General features: G+C 41.8%; 1 protein-coding gene across 2 annotated transcripts in view; it reads right to left on the reverse strand.

Annotated features, from left to right (window-relative positions):
• Positions 1-9,645: 9,645 nt before the first annotated feature.
• PPP1R12A (protein phosphatase 1 regulatory subunit 12A) overlaps positions 9,646-14,309 on the reverse strand; it is a 167,884-nt gene continuing 163,220 nt past the window's right edge. For both annotated transcript variants that reach the window (XM_073541516.1, XM_073541515.1), the window contains exon 25: positions 9,646-11,846. In XM_073541516.1, coding sequence (XP_073397617.1) covers positions 11,760-11,846 — 87 coding nt within the window. In that variant the 3' untranslated portion in view covers positions 9,646-11,759. The remainder of the gene's footprint in view (positions 11,847-14,309) is intronic.

Raw genomic sequence — 14,309 nt, forward strand, 5'->3', positions numbered from 1 at the left:
ATGCTGATCTCTCCTTCAAACCACATATCCAAACCCTTTCCACTTCCTGCCGACTTCAACTCAAAAATATTTCACGCATCCGTTCATTCCTCACCCAAGAATCTGCAAAAACCCTAGTCCATGCCCTCATCATCTCTCGCCTTGACTACTGCAACCTCATGCTCTGCGGCCTCCCCTCAAACACTCTCGCACCCCTCCAATCTATTCTAAACTCTGCTGCCCGACTAATCCACCTGTCCCCCCGCTATTCCCCAGCTTCTCCCCTCTGTCAATCCCTTCACTGGCTCCCAATTGCCCAGAGACTCCATTACAAAACCCTAACCATGACATACAAAGCCATCCACAACTTGTCTCCTCCATACATCTGTGACCTCGTCTCCCGGTACTTTCCTGCACGCAACCTCCGATCCTCACAAGATCTCCTTCTCTACTCCCCTTTTATCTCCTCTTCCCACAATCGCATACAAGATTTCTCTCGCGCATCACCCCTACTCTGGAACTCTCTACCACAACATATCAGACTCTCACCTACCATCGAAACCTTCAAAAAGAGCCTGAAGACCCACCTCTTCCGACAAGCCTATAACCTGCAGTAACCACCGATCGACCAAACCGCTGCACGACCAGCTCTACCCCCGCCTACTGTATTATCACCCATCCCTTGAAGATTGTGAGCCCTCGCGGGCAGGGTCCTCTCTCCTCCTGTACCAGTTATGACTTGTATTGTTTAAGATTATTGTACTTGTTTTTATGTATACCCCCCTCACATGTAAAGCGCCATGGAATAAATGGCGCTATAACAATAAATAATAATAAATAATAATAATAATAATAAATGTGGTCGTTTAGTGTTTGGGTGGGTATTGCGGTTTGCATTTTAAGGCCTGGTGCAGAGACAGCTGGAAGCTGTGTTTGGATAAAGAATTGGACATGGCTGCGGATGGTGGTTGTGCAACAATTGGTGCAGGGTGGAAGGCATCCATGCCTGCATCCTGGACAGAGGATTGGCAAGTGTGTAGTTCAGGGGAAAAGGCAGTGATTGTGGATTTAGGTGTCCAGCCCACCTAGGCAGGTGCTTCAATGACATATACCTGAGCATGCCGATGCATGGTCAGGCAGCTGCAGATATTGGTTCAGCACAGGTTGCAAATGGCCATTCTTTGATAGTCTGCACCTTCTTTAAAAAATAAAAAAAAGTGGGGAAAACAAAACCCTTGGCCTTGGAACTTGCAGCGTTTCTCAGTGTTTCAGGCAATCAGATTATCTAAAACACTTATGTGTAGCCTACGATAGGAGCTTTAAGCCTAGCAACTAGGGGCAGGTCTGACTGGTGCAATCAATGACATCGATCGCACCAAAGTGCAGAGACGCGCTCTGAACTCTGTGACTGCTCTGCACTTTCTCATTCTGGTTTCCGGACTTGAGGAGAGTGGACACTGAGACTTGTCGTGCTGTGCCTTGTGGCGTAACTGACTTTTTAAAACCTGTGCCATAACTTTTTCTGCTGCTGAAGAAAAGATTTTCCTGATGCCCCCCCTGATCTTTCCTAATACCCCTTCCCCACTCCCTTGTGCCCCTGATCTGCTGACCAGTAATTGAAGTGCCCATTTTTTCTTTTTCACACATCGTACAGCCACCAAGTCTTCATCAGTGATGCAAATCAGTTATCCCTACTCACTTTTTTCCAGGACTTTTTTGTCCCCATTCCCCACCCCCTTCCCTGACCCTTTGCATCCCCTCTGTACGTGGGTCCTACAGCCACCGATGAGATGCACACCACTGATTGGCACCCATGCACCCTGTTAGCAAAACTATTTTTGGCTGGTGTTTAACCCCTTTATACACACTACAGCCGTCGAGTGCCGATGCCCATCACTGATTAGCCTGTTTTTTTTTTAAATTGATTAAAAAATTTAGCTTGATAGGATTACGTTAGGGACAGTAAAAATATACCGCAGTATTCTGTGCCTACTAAATTTTTTTTTTACTGAAATGAGCCAGCGTCAGAGCGCAGAAAAAAAGAATCAGATACGTTCGTGCGGCATACAGCCATTGAGCGCTGATCATTGATACACAGCAGTGATCAACCTCCGGTTGGGGTTTTTGGTATAAAAAAATATTTTATATTAGGGACAGTAAAAATAGACAAAAATTTTTTTACACCAAACAGACCTGAATACACATTCACACAATTGTCCCGCTCATCCCAATCACTATGTAGCAGAGGAGGCATACACCTTCATTGCCTCAGAAACTGACAGAGGGAGAGGATCCCACCTTCCTTTTTCTTCCTCAAGTGATATTGAACCGCCATGCAGAAGCCGCAGGACAGAAAATTAACTATCGCACATTGCTCACACCATATGGACCTTCACCACCCCAACCCCCCAAAGATTACAAGCCACTGATTCCTGATTTTGTGGTGCAATCAGGAATCAAATTTGACACCGCCAGCCTCACAGAAACACTTTTTCAAACTCTTTCTGTGAGGATTTTATTAACCTCATGGTGGCCCTAACAAATTTGTGAGCCCAGCAATTTTTGGCACAAAACCTCACTTCATAATTTTCTAACTGGACCCCTTTAGATGCAGCAGAAATGAATGTTTTGGGGCCTGGTCATTCACATGGGGTTAGTGAAAAAGCCAGAACTTGGACAATATTGGAGTGTTGATGTTTTATACAACACTCCACTATTCCGTATGGCTGTGGCCCAAACTATTTGAGGCAATTCATAAAATGTTTGCATTACTATGATAATGCACAATGTCTTCCCCGAGATGACCCCAACTTTGACAAACTTTCAAAGTTCGGCTGGTCATTGATCACTTCAGCAACAAGTTTGCTGAGGTGTACATACCCCAAAGAGACATCTGTGTGGATGAGTCCTTACTCAATTTCAAGGGAATGCTCAAATTCCAGTAAAAGAGCTAAGTACAGAATTAAGCTCTACCAACTGAGTACCTCAAGGTACACCCACAGGTTTAGCGTTTATGAAGGAAAGGACACCCCAATTCAACCCCCTGATTGTCCCCAGTCTTATGAGTGAGTGGGAAAATTGCATGGGTATTTGGCGCACCCACTGTTGGATCAAGTTTATTACCTTAAAGTACACTACCGTTCAAAAGTTTAGGGTCACTTAGAAATTTCCTTATTTTTGAAAGAGGAGCAGTTTTTTCCAATGAAGCTAACATTAAATGATTCAGAAATACACTCTATAAATTGTTAATGAGGTAAATGACTATTCTAGCTGCAAAGGTCTGGTTTGTAATGCAATATCTTCATAGGTGTATACAGGCCCATTTCCAACAACCATCACTCCAGTGTTCTTATGGTACTTTGTGTTTGCCATCTGTGTAAGAAGGCTAATGGATGGTTAGAATACCTTTGAAAACCCTTGTGCAAGTATGTTAGCACAGCTGAAAACAGTTTGGCTGATTAGAGAAGCTATAAACCTGATCTTCCTTTGAGCAAGTTGAGTATCTGGAGCATTACATTTGATAGTTCCATTAAACTCTCAAATTGACCAGAAAAAAAAAGAACTTTCATGTGAAACTCAACAGTCTATTCTTGTTCTTAGAAATGAAGGCTATTCCATGCGAGAAATTGCCACGAAACTGAAGATTTCCTACAATGGTGTGCACTACTCCCTTCAGAGGAGAACAAACAGGCTCTAACCAGAGTAAAAAGAGAGAAGTGGGAGGCCCCGCTGCACAACTGAGCAGCAAGACAAGTACATTAGAGTCTGTAGTTTGAGAAATTGACGCCTCACAGGTCCTCAACTGGCAGCTTCATTAAACTTTAAACAGTAGACGCAAAACACCAGTGTCAACGTCTACAGTGAAGAGGAGATGCCGGAATGCTGGCTTTCAGGGCAGAGTGGCAAAGAAAAAGCCATATCTTAGACTGGCTAATAAAAGGAAAGATTAATATGGGCAAAAGAACACAGACATTGAACAGAGGAAGATTGGAAAAAAGTGTTATGGACAGATGAATCCAAGTTTGAGGTGTTTGGATCACACAGAAGAACATTTGTGAGACGCAGAACTGTAAAGATGCTGGAAGAGTGCCTGACACCATCTGTCAAGCATGGCGGAGGTAATGTGATGGTCTGGGGTTGTTTTGGTGCTGGTAAAGTGGGAGATTTGTACAAGGTAAAAGGGATTTTGAATAAGGAAGGCTATCACTCCATTTTGCAACGCCATGCCGTACCCTCTGGACAGCGCTTGATTGGAGCCAATTTCATCCTACAACAGGACAATGACCCAAAGCACACCTCCAAATTATGCAAAAACTATTTAGGGAAGAAGCAGGCAGCTGGTATTCTAATCTGTAATGGATTGGCAAGCGCAGCCACCAGATCTCAACACCATTGAGCTGTTGTGGGAGCAGCTTGACCGTATGATACGCAAAAAGTGCCCATCAAGCCAAACCAACTTGTGGGAGGGGCTTCTGGAAGCATGGGGTGAAATTTCTCCAGATTACCTCAGCAAATTAACTGCTAGAATGCCAAAGGTCTGCAATGCTGTAATTGCTGCAAAGGGAGCACTCTTTGATGAAAGCAAAGTTTGAAGGAGAAAATTATTATTTCAAATAAAAATCCTATTTTCGAACCTTGACAATGTCTGGACTAGATTTTAAATTCATTTGGCAACTCATTTGATTAATAAAAGTATGAGTTTTCATGGAAAACACAAAATAGTCTGGATGACACCAAACTTTTGAACAGTAGTGTAGATAACCTTTATACCAACATCCCACTCTCAAAGTCCCTCTCTGCCCGAGCTACAGCAGCCTGAGGTACTGTCCACAAACTCCGAGAGGCCTCCCTAAGATGCTAGTTGGGCAACTGCTCAGAAAGGGTGAAGCAGAGCCCAATGTAGACAAAATGCTAGTGGTCAAGTACAAGATGTACTTTTCTTGACCACCATACATGGCGATGGCAGAGCCTCCACTGCTGTACTAGGTACCTCTGCACAGGTCACCAAATCAGACTGTGTACTGGGGTACAAGAACATGGGGGGATCTGATCTCTCTGATCAAGCCCTCCAGCTGTACAGTGCCATAAGAAAAACCAAAGGTGGAATAAGAAGCTGGCCATGCATATCATACAGATAGATGGCATTGTATAACTTTTTTTGTGCTATCACTATGGGAAGGTCAGACCAGTAGGTATCTTGAGGTCCAGGAGGTAGCAATTAATGCACTAATATTTGGCAGTCAGGAAGCAGCGGACCCCAGTACTTCCAGAACTGAAGGCGCTCGTATCGTACCAGTCCAACATTTCCCAGGGGATGGTCCCTCAAAAGCACAAAGGAAGGTCCCCAAAAAAAAAAAAAAAAAATGCGACACCTGCCCTGTCAAACCTGGCCTGTGCTTCTAAGTGTACTACACATCCATGGACAAAATTCATTACTTACACACCTCACGTATGCCAACCTGATGTACGCAACGCAACTCACGTATGCCACCGCATTGTAAAATTCAAATACCACTTCCAAAATAGGGTAACTTGTCAGGAATTTCCACTGGTTAAGCACACTCAACGCCTAGAGAAGATTCCATCAAAGCCTGCATTTCAAAACGTCACTTCCCTTTCTAGCTCTGCCGTGCGCCCACAAAGTAGTTTTCCTCCACATTTGGGGTATCAGCATACTCAGGAGAAATTGCACAACATTTGGGGTCTATTTTTTTGTGTTAACCATGTGAAAATAAAAAAAAATGGGTCAAAAATAAAATTTGTGAAAAAGTTAAATGTTCATTTTTTTCCTTCCACATTGCTTCAGTTCCTGTGAAGCACCTGAAGGGTTAATAATCTTGACTGATTTTTAGCACCTTGAAGGCTGCAGTTTTTAGAATGGTGTAACTTTCGGATATTTTCTGTAATATATACAGTATAGACCCCTCAGAGTCTCTTCAAATGTAATGTGGTCCCTAAAAAAAGGTTTTGTAAATTTTTTGTTGGAAAAATGAAAAATTTTAAAAATTGTGCTGATGTAAAGTAAACTTGTGGAACATGTTCTTTATTACTAGTGATGGGTGAACCCCTGGCTGTTTGACTGAACCCGCCAGCCCTGTTAAAAAAAAAAAAGTTCAGGTACCAGTACATCATGTCACAGTGATACTTAGCAGCCAGTTGACTGTTCAGTCATGCATAACATGATCTATAGTAATAACTTAATTTGATTTCATAGAAACTATTAATACACTTTTTGATGTCTTCGCCAATCGCTTCTTCCAGTTGCACAGATTCCTTCAAAAATGAACGTTCCTTTGAATTCAAAAGGATTAATTGCTCTTTATAGACTTGCATGGGTGGATAATTTCCCATGTCGCTCAATGAAATATTACAGTATGTCCTGTGATCCATTTCCTGTTATAAAATGAAACCCCTTTTAATGACTTTTAGCCACTATTGTATTGCTAGGGCAGCCATTCATTGGTATGGCCTCCATGTAATATCAGATTTCTGCAGCAGAAATGCCTGCTCGGCCACAACTACTTAATGTATGAAGATATGTTCCCCTGATGTGACAAGGGGAAAGAATAATTTATATACATACACACATGTATTTTATATATTTAAAAAAAAAAAAAAAAAAAAGGGGAAGAAGTTTAGTGTGCTCAATTCTTTAGTACTCACTCAAGAGAATCTGCCATCAAAAGTGTCTGGCAGTGGCATAGTTCTCCACACATTCAAAACTGTCTGCCCTTGGGAAAATGTGAAGGCCAAGTTCACACTGGGTGTTTTTACTGCTTTTATGCTAATTTTCAGCTGCTTTTTACAGTACCAGGTATGTAATTTCAGAAATCTCAAGCAGTTTTTTGTCATCAGTAATTTGTGATTTGCATGTTTTTTGGACAGAGCATGTCACTTTAAGCGTTTTTCACCCATTGAAAGCAATGGGTGATGGAAAAAATGGTGACAAAATGAAAAAAAAAAAAAAAAAAAAGCACATACAGCAGTATATGAAACCCATTTACTTGTGATTTTTCCAAATTTATCATCTTGTCTTGGTCACTGGAGTTGGCAGTTTGCATTGAGTTTAATGAAATCAGTATTAAAAACTGGCCCACAAAGGTGTGAAATTGAAGAATGCCTGTGGCTGACCGAGGTGTGAGATTGCACAATGCGTGAGCAACTCAATGGCTGAGCAAAGTGTGAAAGATAAACAATGTCCTACAAACTGAATGCACTGCCAGTGTCTTGGCTTAATTTCAGACCAATTCACCTCCCCCAGCCAAATTTGTATGTGTATTTTTCCATGACTATAGGTCTTGTATTGGTGACCTGTGTTCATGCTTCGGTGGTGGAAGCACACCTGAGCTTTGACACTGCTTCCTTTCTGTCAAGAGTGCAGGTTTTGCAGCAGAAAAACAGCCTAATACCTCATTTAGATGCTTTTATTTAATGTGAACTGGGGTTTTCAAAGAACCAGAATTACCGAGTGGGGAGCCACTTTCAGTAACAGAGTAAATTAAATAGCTCATCCTAGGGCAAGTTATATGCAATACTTTGCCTTTTGTTCCCTCCTGTAGATGTGGTCTACTATGCTATTTGCTGATGCTAGCCAAACAACTGGGATGTATCCCTTGGCTTCCCAGAAAATGTCAGGTTAGGCTGTCATTTGATAGGTGAACATAAAAGTAGTGACAGCGACCTGATTTTTGTACGGTCTCACTTAGCGTATTAAAACTACAAGAGAAAACAATAAGAAATGCACCAGCATTACAGCTTACAGCGCCTTAAAAAAACACTTATAGCCCAAGAAATTTTCCTTTTTTTAATGTTATACCCACAAACTTAAATGTATTTTATTGGAATTAAACACTGCTCAAAAAATAAAGGGAACACTTAAACAAAATATAACTCCAAGTAAATCAAACTTCTGTGAAATCAAACTGTCCTCTTAGGAAGCAACACTGATTGACAATCAATTTCACATTCTGTTGTGCAAATGGAATAGACGACAGATGGAAATTATTGGAAATCATCAAGACACCCTCAATAAAGGAGTGGTTCTGCAGGTGGGGACCACATCTCAGTACCAATGCTTTCTGGCTGATGTTTTGGTCACTTTTGAATGTTGGTTGTGTGGTAGCATGAGACAGACTCTACAACCCACACAAGTGGCTCAGGTAGTGCCGCTTATCCAGGATGGCACATCAATGTGAGCTGTGGCAAGGTTTGCTGTGTGTCAGCGTAGTGTCCAGAGGCTGGAGGCGATACCAAGAGACAGGCACCAGTACACCAGGAGACATGGAGGGGGCTGTAGGAGGGCAACATCCCAGCAGTAGAACCGCTACCTCTGCCTTTGTGCAAGGAAGAACAGGAGAAGCACTGCCAGAGCCCTGCAAAATGACCTTCAGCAGGCCACAAATGTGCATGTATCTGCACAAACTGTTAGAAAGACTCCATAGGGATGGTCTGAGGGCCAGACATCCACAGATGGGGGTTGAGCTCACAGCCCAACACCGTGCAGGACGCTTGGCATTTGCCACAGAACACCAGGATTGGCAAATTCGCCACTGGCACCCTGTGCTCTTCATAGATGAAAGCAGGTTCACACTGAGCACATGTGACAGACGTGACAGTCTGGAAACTCCGTGGAGAGCAATCTGCTGCCTGCAGCATCCTTCAGCATGACCGGTTTGGCAGTGGGTCACTAACGGCGTGGGGTGGCATTTCATTGGAGGGCCACACAGCCCTCCATGTGCTCGCCAGAGGTAGCGTGACTGCCATTAGGTACCGAGATGAGATTTTCAGACCCCTTGTGAGACCATATGCTGATGCGGTTGGCCCTGGGTTCCTCCTAATGCAGGACAAAGACAGACCTCATGTGGCTGGAGTGTCAGCAGTTCCTGCAAGATGAAGGCATTGAAGCTATGGAATGGCCCGCCCGTTAACCAGACCTTAATCTGATTGAGCACATCTTGGACATCATGTCTCGCTCCATCCACCAACCTCACGTTGCACCACAGACTGACCAGGAGTTGGCAGATGCTTTAGTCCAGGTCTGGGAGATCCCTCAGGAGACCGTCCATTGCCTCATCAGAAGCATGCCCAGGCATTGTACAATAGGGAGGTCATACAGGCATGTGGAGGCCGCACACAATACTGAGCATTTTTTCCTCATCATGAGGCATTTCCACTGAAGTTGGATCAGCCCGTAATTTGATTCTCCACTTTGATTTTGAGTATCATTCCAAATCCAGAACTCCATGGGATATTCATTTTGATTTACATTGATAATTATGTTTTATTGTTATGTTTCATTGTTCTGAACACATTCCACTACGCAATGAATAAACATTTGTAACTGGAATATTTCATTCAGAGATATCTAGGATGTGGTATTTTAGGGTTCCCTTTATTTGTTTTGAGCAGTGTATGTGACATACCAACAAAAGGTATTGATATACATGGTGTTCTAAATATTGTAAAAATGTAAATCTGAAAATTGTGATGTGCATTTGTACTTACCTTGTGTAAACAGCAAACTATTTCATATCTTTACTTGTCCTATAAGGATTTCATGCTAAATTTATAGAAGTGATAGTACAAGCCAGGATTGAGTTGCTATGTCAAGGCTAACATGCATTTGAAAGCTCAGTATTAATAAAGCTAACATGGTGATGCACACAGTTAAAATACTTTAATTCATTTTTATTTGTATATGTCAAAATACACTTTTCTCCAAAAGATTAGGTTTGTTGCTAGTTTCATGCAGATACAGAGCCTGCTCAGTACTACCAATAAAATCAATGTAGCACAGTAGCCAATCTGTTTCAGATAAAGAATAAATAACCTAAATATAAAATACTAAATTAGAAATATATTTCATCATTCTTCACAGACACCCAAGCTTTACCAAGTACAGTCCAAAATAATTACACTTGCATCTCCAGACAGCCATATCAGCTGCACAGATTTGTTTTTGTTTTTTTTTTACTGATCTGCACCCTCAAGATGCAAATCCTTAACGCCCCACATACATATTAAATGAATATAACAAAATCCCACAAACTATCTTTGTACCTTAAAAAGTCAAGAATCCTGAGCTTGGCAGTAAAAAGAGAGGCTAAGTATCTCCATAAAACATAGGAACCAACAGGAGGACATAAAGTTTGGATACCCAAAAGAAAACAAAACCCACAAAATATAGGCAGTAGATCACAATGACCTTTTTTTTGTTTTGCAAATTAAAGGGATACAAATTCACATTTAATATAGTATACATTATAGTCAACATTACAATAGCTGCTGCAAGCTTTACAATTTACAGTTTTGTTTTAATTACCAAGCTTTTTCAGTGGATTAGATTCATGTGCCAGTATTACACTGTTCATGGGTCAGTGAAAATATAAAAGCTAACAAAACAAAAAAACAAAAAAAAAAACAAGAAAGCATCAACTCACTTAGCCGCATACACATACATATTTATAATATTGGTTACTTTCTGCAAAAAGGCCACTGAAATGTAGAAAATGATATGACGGTGGTAGTAAAACGACATGCCTTCTGACATGGCAACAGTGCATTTACACAACAGAGTGCATGTTAGGAGTATAAGCATCGTGACTTCACTCGGGCTAGCACTAATGATATTAACAGTACTCAAGGAAACATGAAATGTAGTGAAATAATAATATGCGTTTAATAAGAATTGTGACTTAAGAAAATAACAATCAGATTTTTCTTTCCTCAACAGCTACAACTGACGTCACGCCTCTGTAAAACAGACAAGATATCATAAAATGACTGAACTTTATTATTAAGATCACCATTCGGGAACATTCTTTGACCTGGAGTAACAGACGTTGCAGAGAGGCCAAGCTAGGCATGCCACACAGTGGTATGGAAAGACAATAAGGATTCTCCATATATACGTATATATAGACATATGGTAGCATATCTATATATAGTTATATACACACACGCACACAAATATATACACACGCACTCAGTACCTGCTAAAATGAGCCAAAGCTACAGTACTGAAAAGCTCATTGAAGCCTTCTTATAAAAAGAATGAGAGCGGGGGGGGACCATACCTAGTTTTCCACTGAGAAAATGGACAAAATGAGAAATTCAACTGCCCCAACTAATATAAGAGTAGTCAAATATATGCAATACAAGAAAAAAAAAAAAAAAAGGTGCCGCAGTTATAGGTGCTGTAAACCAATACATCAATTTTTGGCCTGTCATCTGCTGAAATACATATTTCGCCAAGTCTTGCCAGTACGGTCTTGATAAAGCCACTGGCAGTTTCCGCAATAAAGCAGCCTATAAACAGTGCATGAAGAAAACAGCTGGCAAACGCAGTTAAAACCTCAGTTACACAAAAGTAATAAAAAAAAAAAAAAGAAGCAAAAACGTGAAGGGAAGGCTCTCATCTGTGGCACAACATAAACGGTGTAGTAGCTGTCTTTTGTAATAGCAGAAAGCTTTTGGACTGCAAAAGGCTTATGTACAACTAAGGCTTACTGGTTAAATACCGGAGGCGTCTGGCCTTGAACACTTTCCTTGCACGATGTAACTGTAAACAAGAATTCATAGTCATTTATCTCCCCAGCAGCCACACTTTAATACAAAACAAAGATTTCTGTACAAAAAAAAAAAGAGGGAGTTTGGCAGGATATCTGAAAGTTGCAGTCGCCAAGTAGTTTGCCCCCCACATATCCAGTGACTGCCATGTAATGGTCCACCGGAGTAACTTGTGTGCAATGCCGGTAAATTGCTGCTGCAGTCGGAGCCATTTATTTGGAAAGTTTGCTTATAACTCTGATTAAGGCGCCATTCTCATCCTTTAACCGCTGGTTGTCTGCTTTCAGGTCAGGTAACATCTAAAAGAAAGACAATAAAGACGGTAAAATGTGTGTATTTCAGATTCATACAGAAGCGATACTGAATCGCAAGCCTGTGTCAGTCCTTTGCGATTTTATGGTAGTTTAGCATTCCTTGTAAAAAGCACTGGCTGACCCAGCAGCCTTCCGGATACACCTATTTTAGTCAATACTTGTATGAACCAATTCCAGAGCAACCTTTAGGGAACGCCGTTTTGTGCCATTCTTCCGTTATTTCTCTAAACATATGAAGACATTGACATCTAAGAATTACTTTTTCCTTTTGCAAAAGCGGATACCTCCACAGTCAATGATAGGTCAATATCAGATAGTGAAGGGACATATCCAAAACTTAGTAACACCCATCCAGCTAACAAGCGGAACAAGAGAAGCTATGCACATGAGAATCGTGCTCTGATAAAAGACACGCATACCATAGACTAGATTAATTTCATCTTGGCACCTTTCTGACACAGATAGTACAGTCATGGCTAAAAGTTTTGAGAATGACACAAATATTAATTTTTACAAAGTCTACTGCTTCATTTTTTCTAATGGCAATTTGCATATACTCCAGAATGTTATAAAGAGTGATCAGCTTAACAGCAATTACTTGCAAAGTCAATATTTGCCTAGAAAATGAACTTTATCCCCCAAAACACACTTCAACATCATTGCAGCCCTGCCTTAAAAGGACCAGCTAACATCGTTTCAGTGATTGCTCCATTAACACAGGTGTGGGTGTTGATGAGGACAGGACTGGAGATCAATCTGTCATGATTAAGTAAGAAAAGGGGGAGACAGGGCGCTTCCAATGCGTAGGTCTGTATGGAAAGTAGATGAGTGCACAGCAAGTGTTAGGCTCACCTGATAGGGTTGTGAGAGTCACAACACCTATAATCGCATAAAACAGCTGCAGCAGTCGACACGAGGTCCAAGGACTTGGTACAAAGAGAAGGCTGGTAGTGCAATAAGAGACTGCGCTGCTGTGGTAGAATTCAAGGTATCTTTATTGCCAACGCGTTTCCTGAGCCAGTCCCAGCTCACTTCATCAGGGCATGTACATGCCCTGATGAAGTGAGCTGGGACTGGCTCAGGAAACGCGTTGGCAATAAAGATACCTTGAATTCTACCACAGCAGCGCAGTCTCTTATTGCACTACCAGCCTTCTCTTTATGATTAAGTAAGAATGACACCACTGGACACTTTAAAAGGAGGCTGGTGCTTGGCATCATTGTTTCTCTTCTGTTAACCATGGTTATCTCTAAAGAAACACGTGCAGTCATCATTGCACTGCACAAAAATGGCCTAACAGGGAAGAGTATCGCAGCTAGAAAGATTGCACCTCAGTCAACAATCTATCGCATCATCAAGAACTTCAAGGAGAGAGGTTCCCTTGTTGCCAAAAAGGCTCCAGGGCGCCCAAGAAAGACCAGCAAGCGCCAGGACCGTCTCTTAAAAGTGTTTCAGCTGCGGGATCGGCTACCAGCAGTGCAGAGCTTGCTCAGGAATGGCAGCAGGCAGGTGTGAGTTCATCTGCACGCACTGTGAGGCGGAGACTCTTGGAGCAAGGCCTGGTCTCAAGGAGGGAAGCAAAGAAGCCACTTCTCTCTAGGAAAAACATCATGGACAGACTGATATTCTGCAAGAGGTACAGGGAGTGGACTGCTGAGGACTGGGGTAAAGTCATTTTCTCTGCTGAATCCCCTTTTCGATTGTTTGGGACATCTGGAAAACCGCTTATTCGGAGAAGACCAGGTGAGCGCTACCACCAGTCTTGTCTCATGCCAACTGTCAAGCATCCTGAAACCATTCATGTGTGGGGTTGCTTCTCAGCCAAGGGAATGAGCTCTCTCTCAGCCTTGCCTAAAAACACAGGCATGAATAAAGAATGGTACCAGAATGTCCTCCAAGAGCAACTTCTCCCAACCGTCCAAGAGCAGTTTGGCAATCAACAATGCCTTTTTCAACATGATGGAGCACCTTGCCATAAAGCAAAAGGTGATAACTAAATGGCTCAGGGAACAAAACAGAGATTTTGGGACCATGGCCTGGAAACTCCCCAGATCTTAATCCCATTGAGAACTTGTGGTCAATCAACAAGAGACGGGTGGACAAACAAAAACCTTCAAATTCAGACAAAATAAAAGCATTGATTTTGCAAGAATGGACTGCTATCAGTCAGGATTTGATCCAGAAGTTGATTGAGAGCATGCCAGGGAGAATTGCAGAGGTCCTGAAGAAGAAGGGTCAACACTGCAAATATTGACTTGCTGCATTAACTCATTCTAACTGTCAATATAACCTTTTGTTACTCATAATATGATTGCAATTATATTTCTGTATGTGATAAAAACATCTGACAAACACACATAAAAACCAGAGGCCAGCAGATCATGTGAAAATATATTTGTGTCATTCTCAAAACTTTTGGCCATGACTGTAGACTGTGGGAGAATGAAA

Source organism: Dendrobates tinctorius, unplaced genomic scaffold, assembly GCF_039654945.1.
Source record: "Dendrobates tinctorius isolate UK_male_01 unplaced genomic scaffold, ASM3965494v1 ptg000122l, whole genome shotgun sequence".
Classification (NCBI taxonomy): domain Eukaryota; kingdom Metazoa; phylum Chordata; class Amphibia; order Anura; family Dendrobatidae; genus Dendrobates; species Dendrobates tinctorius.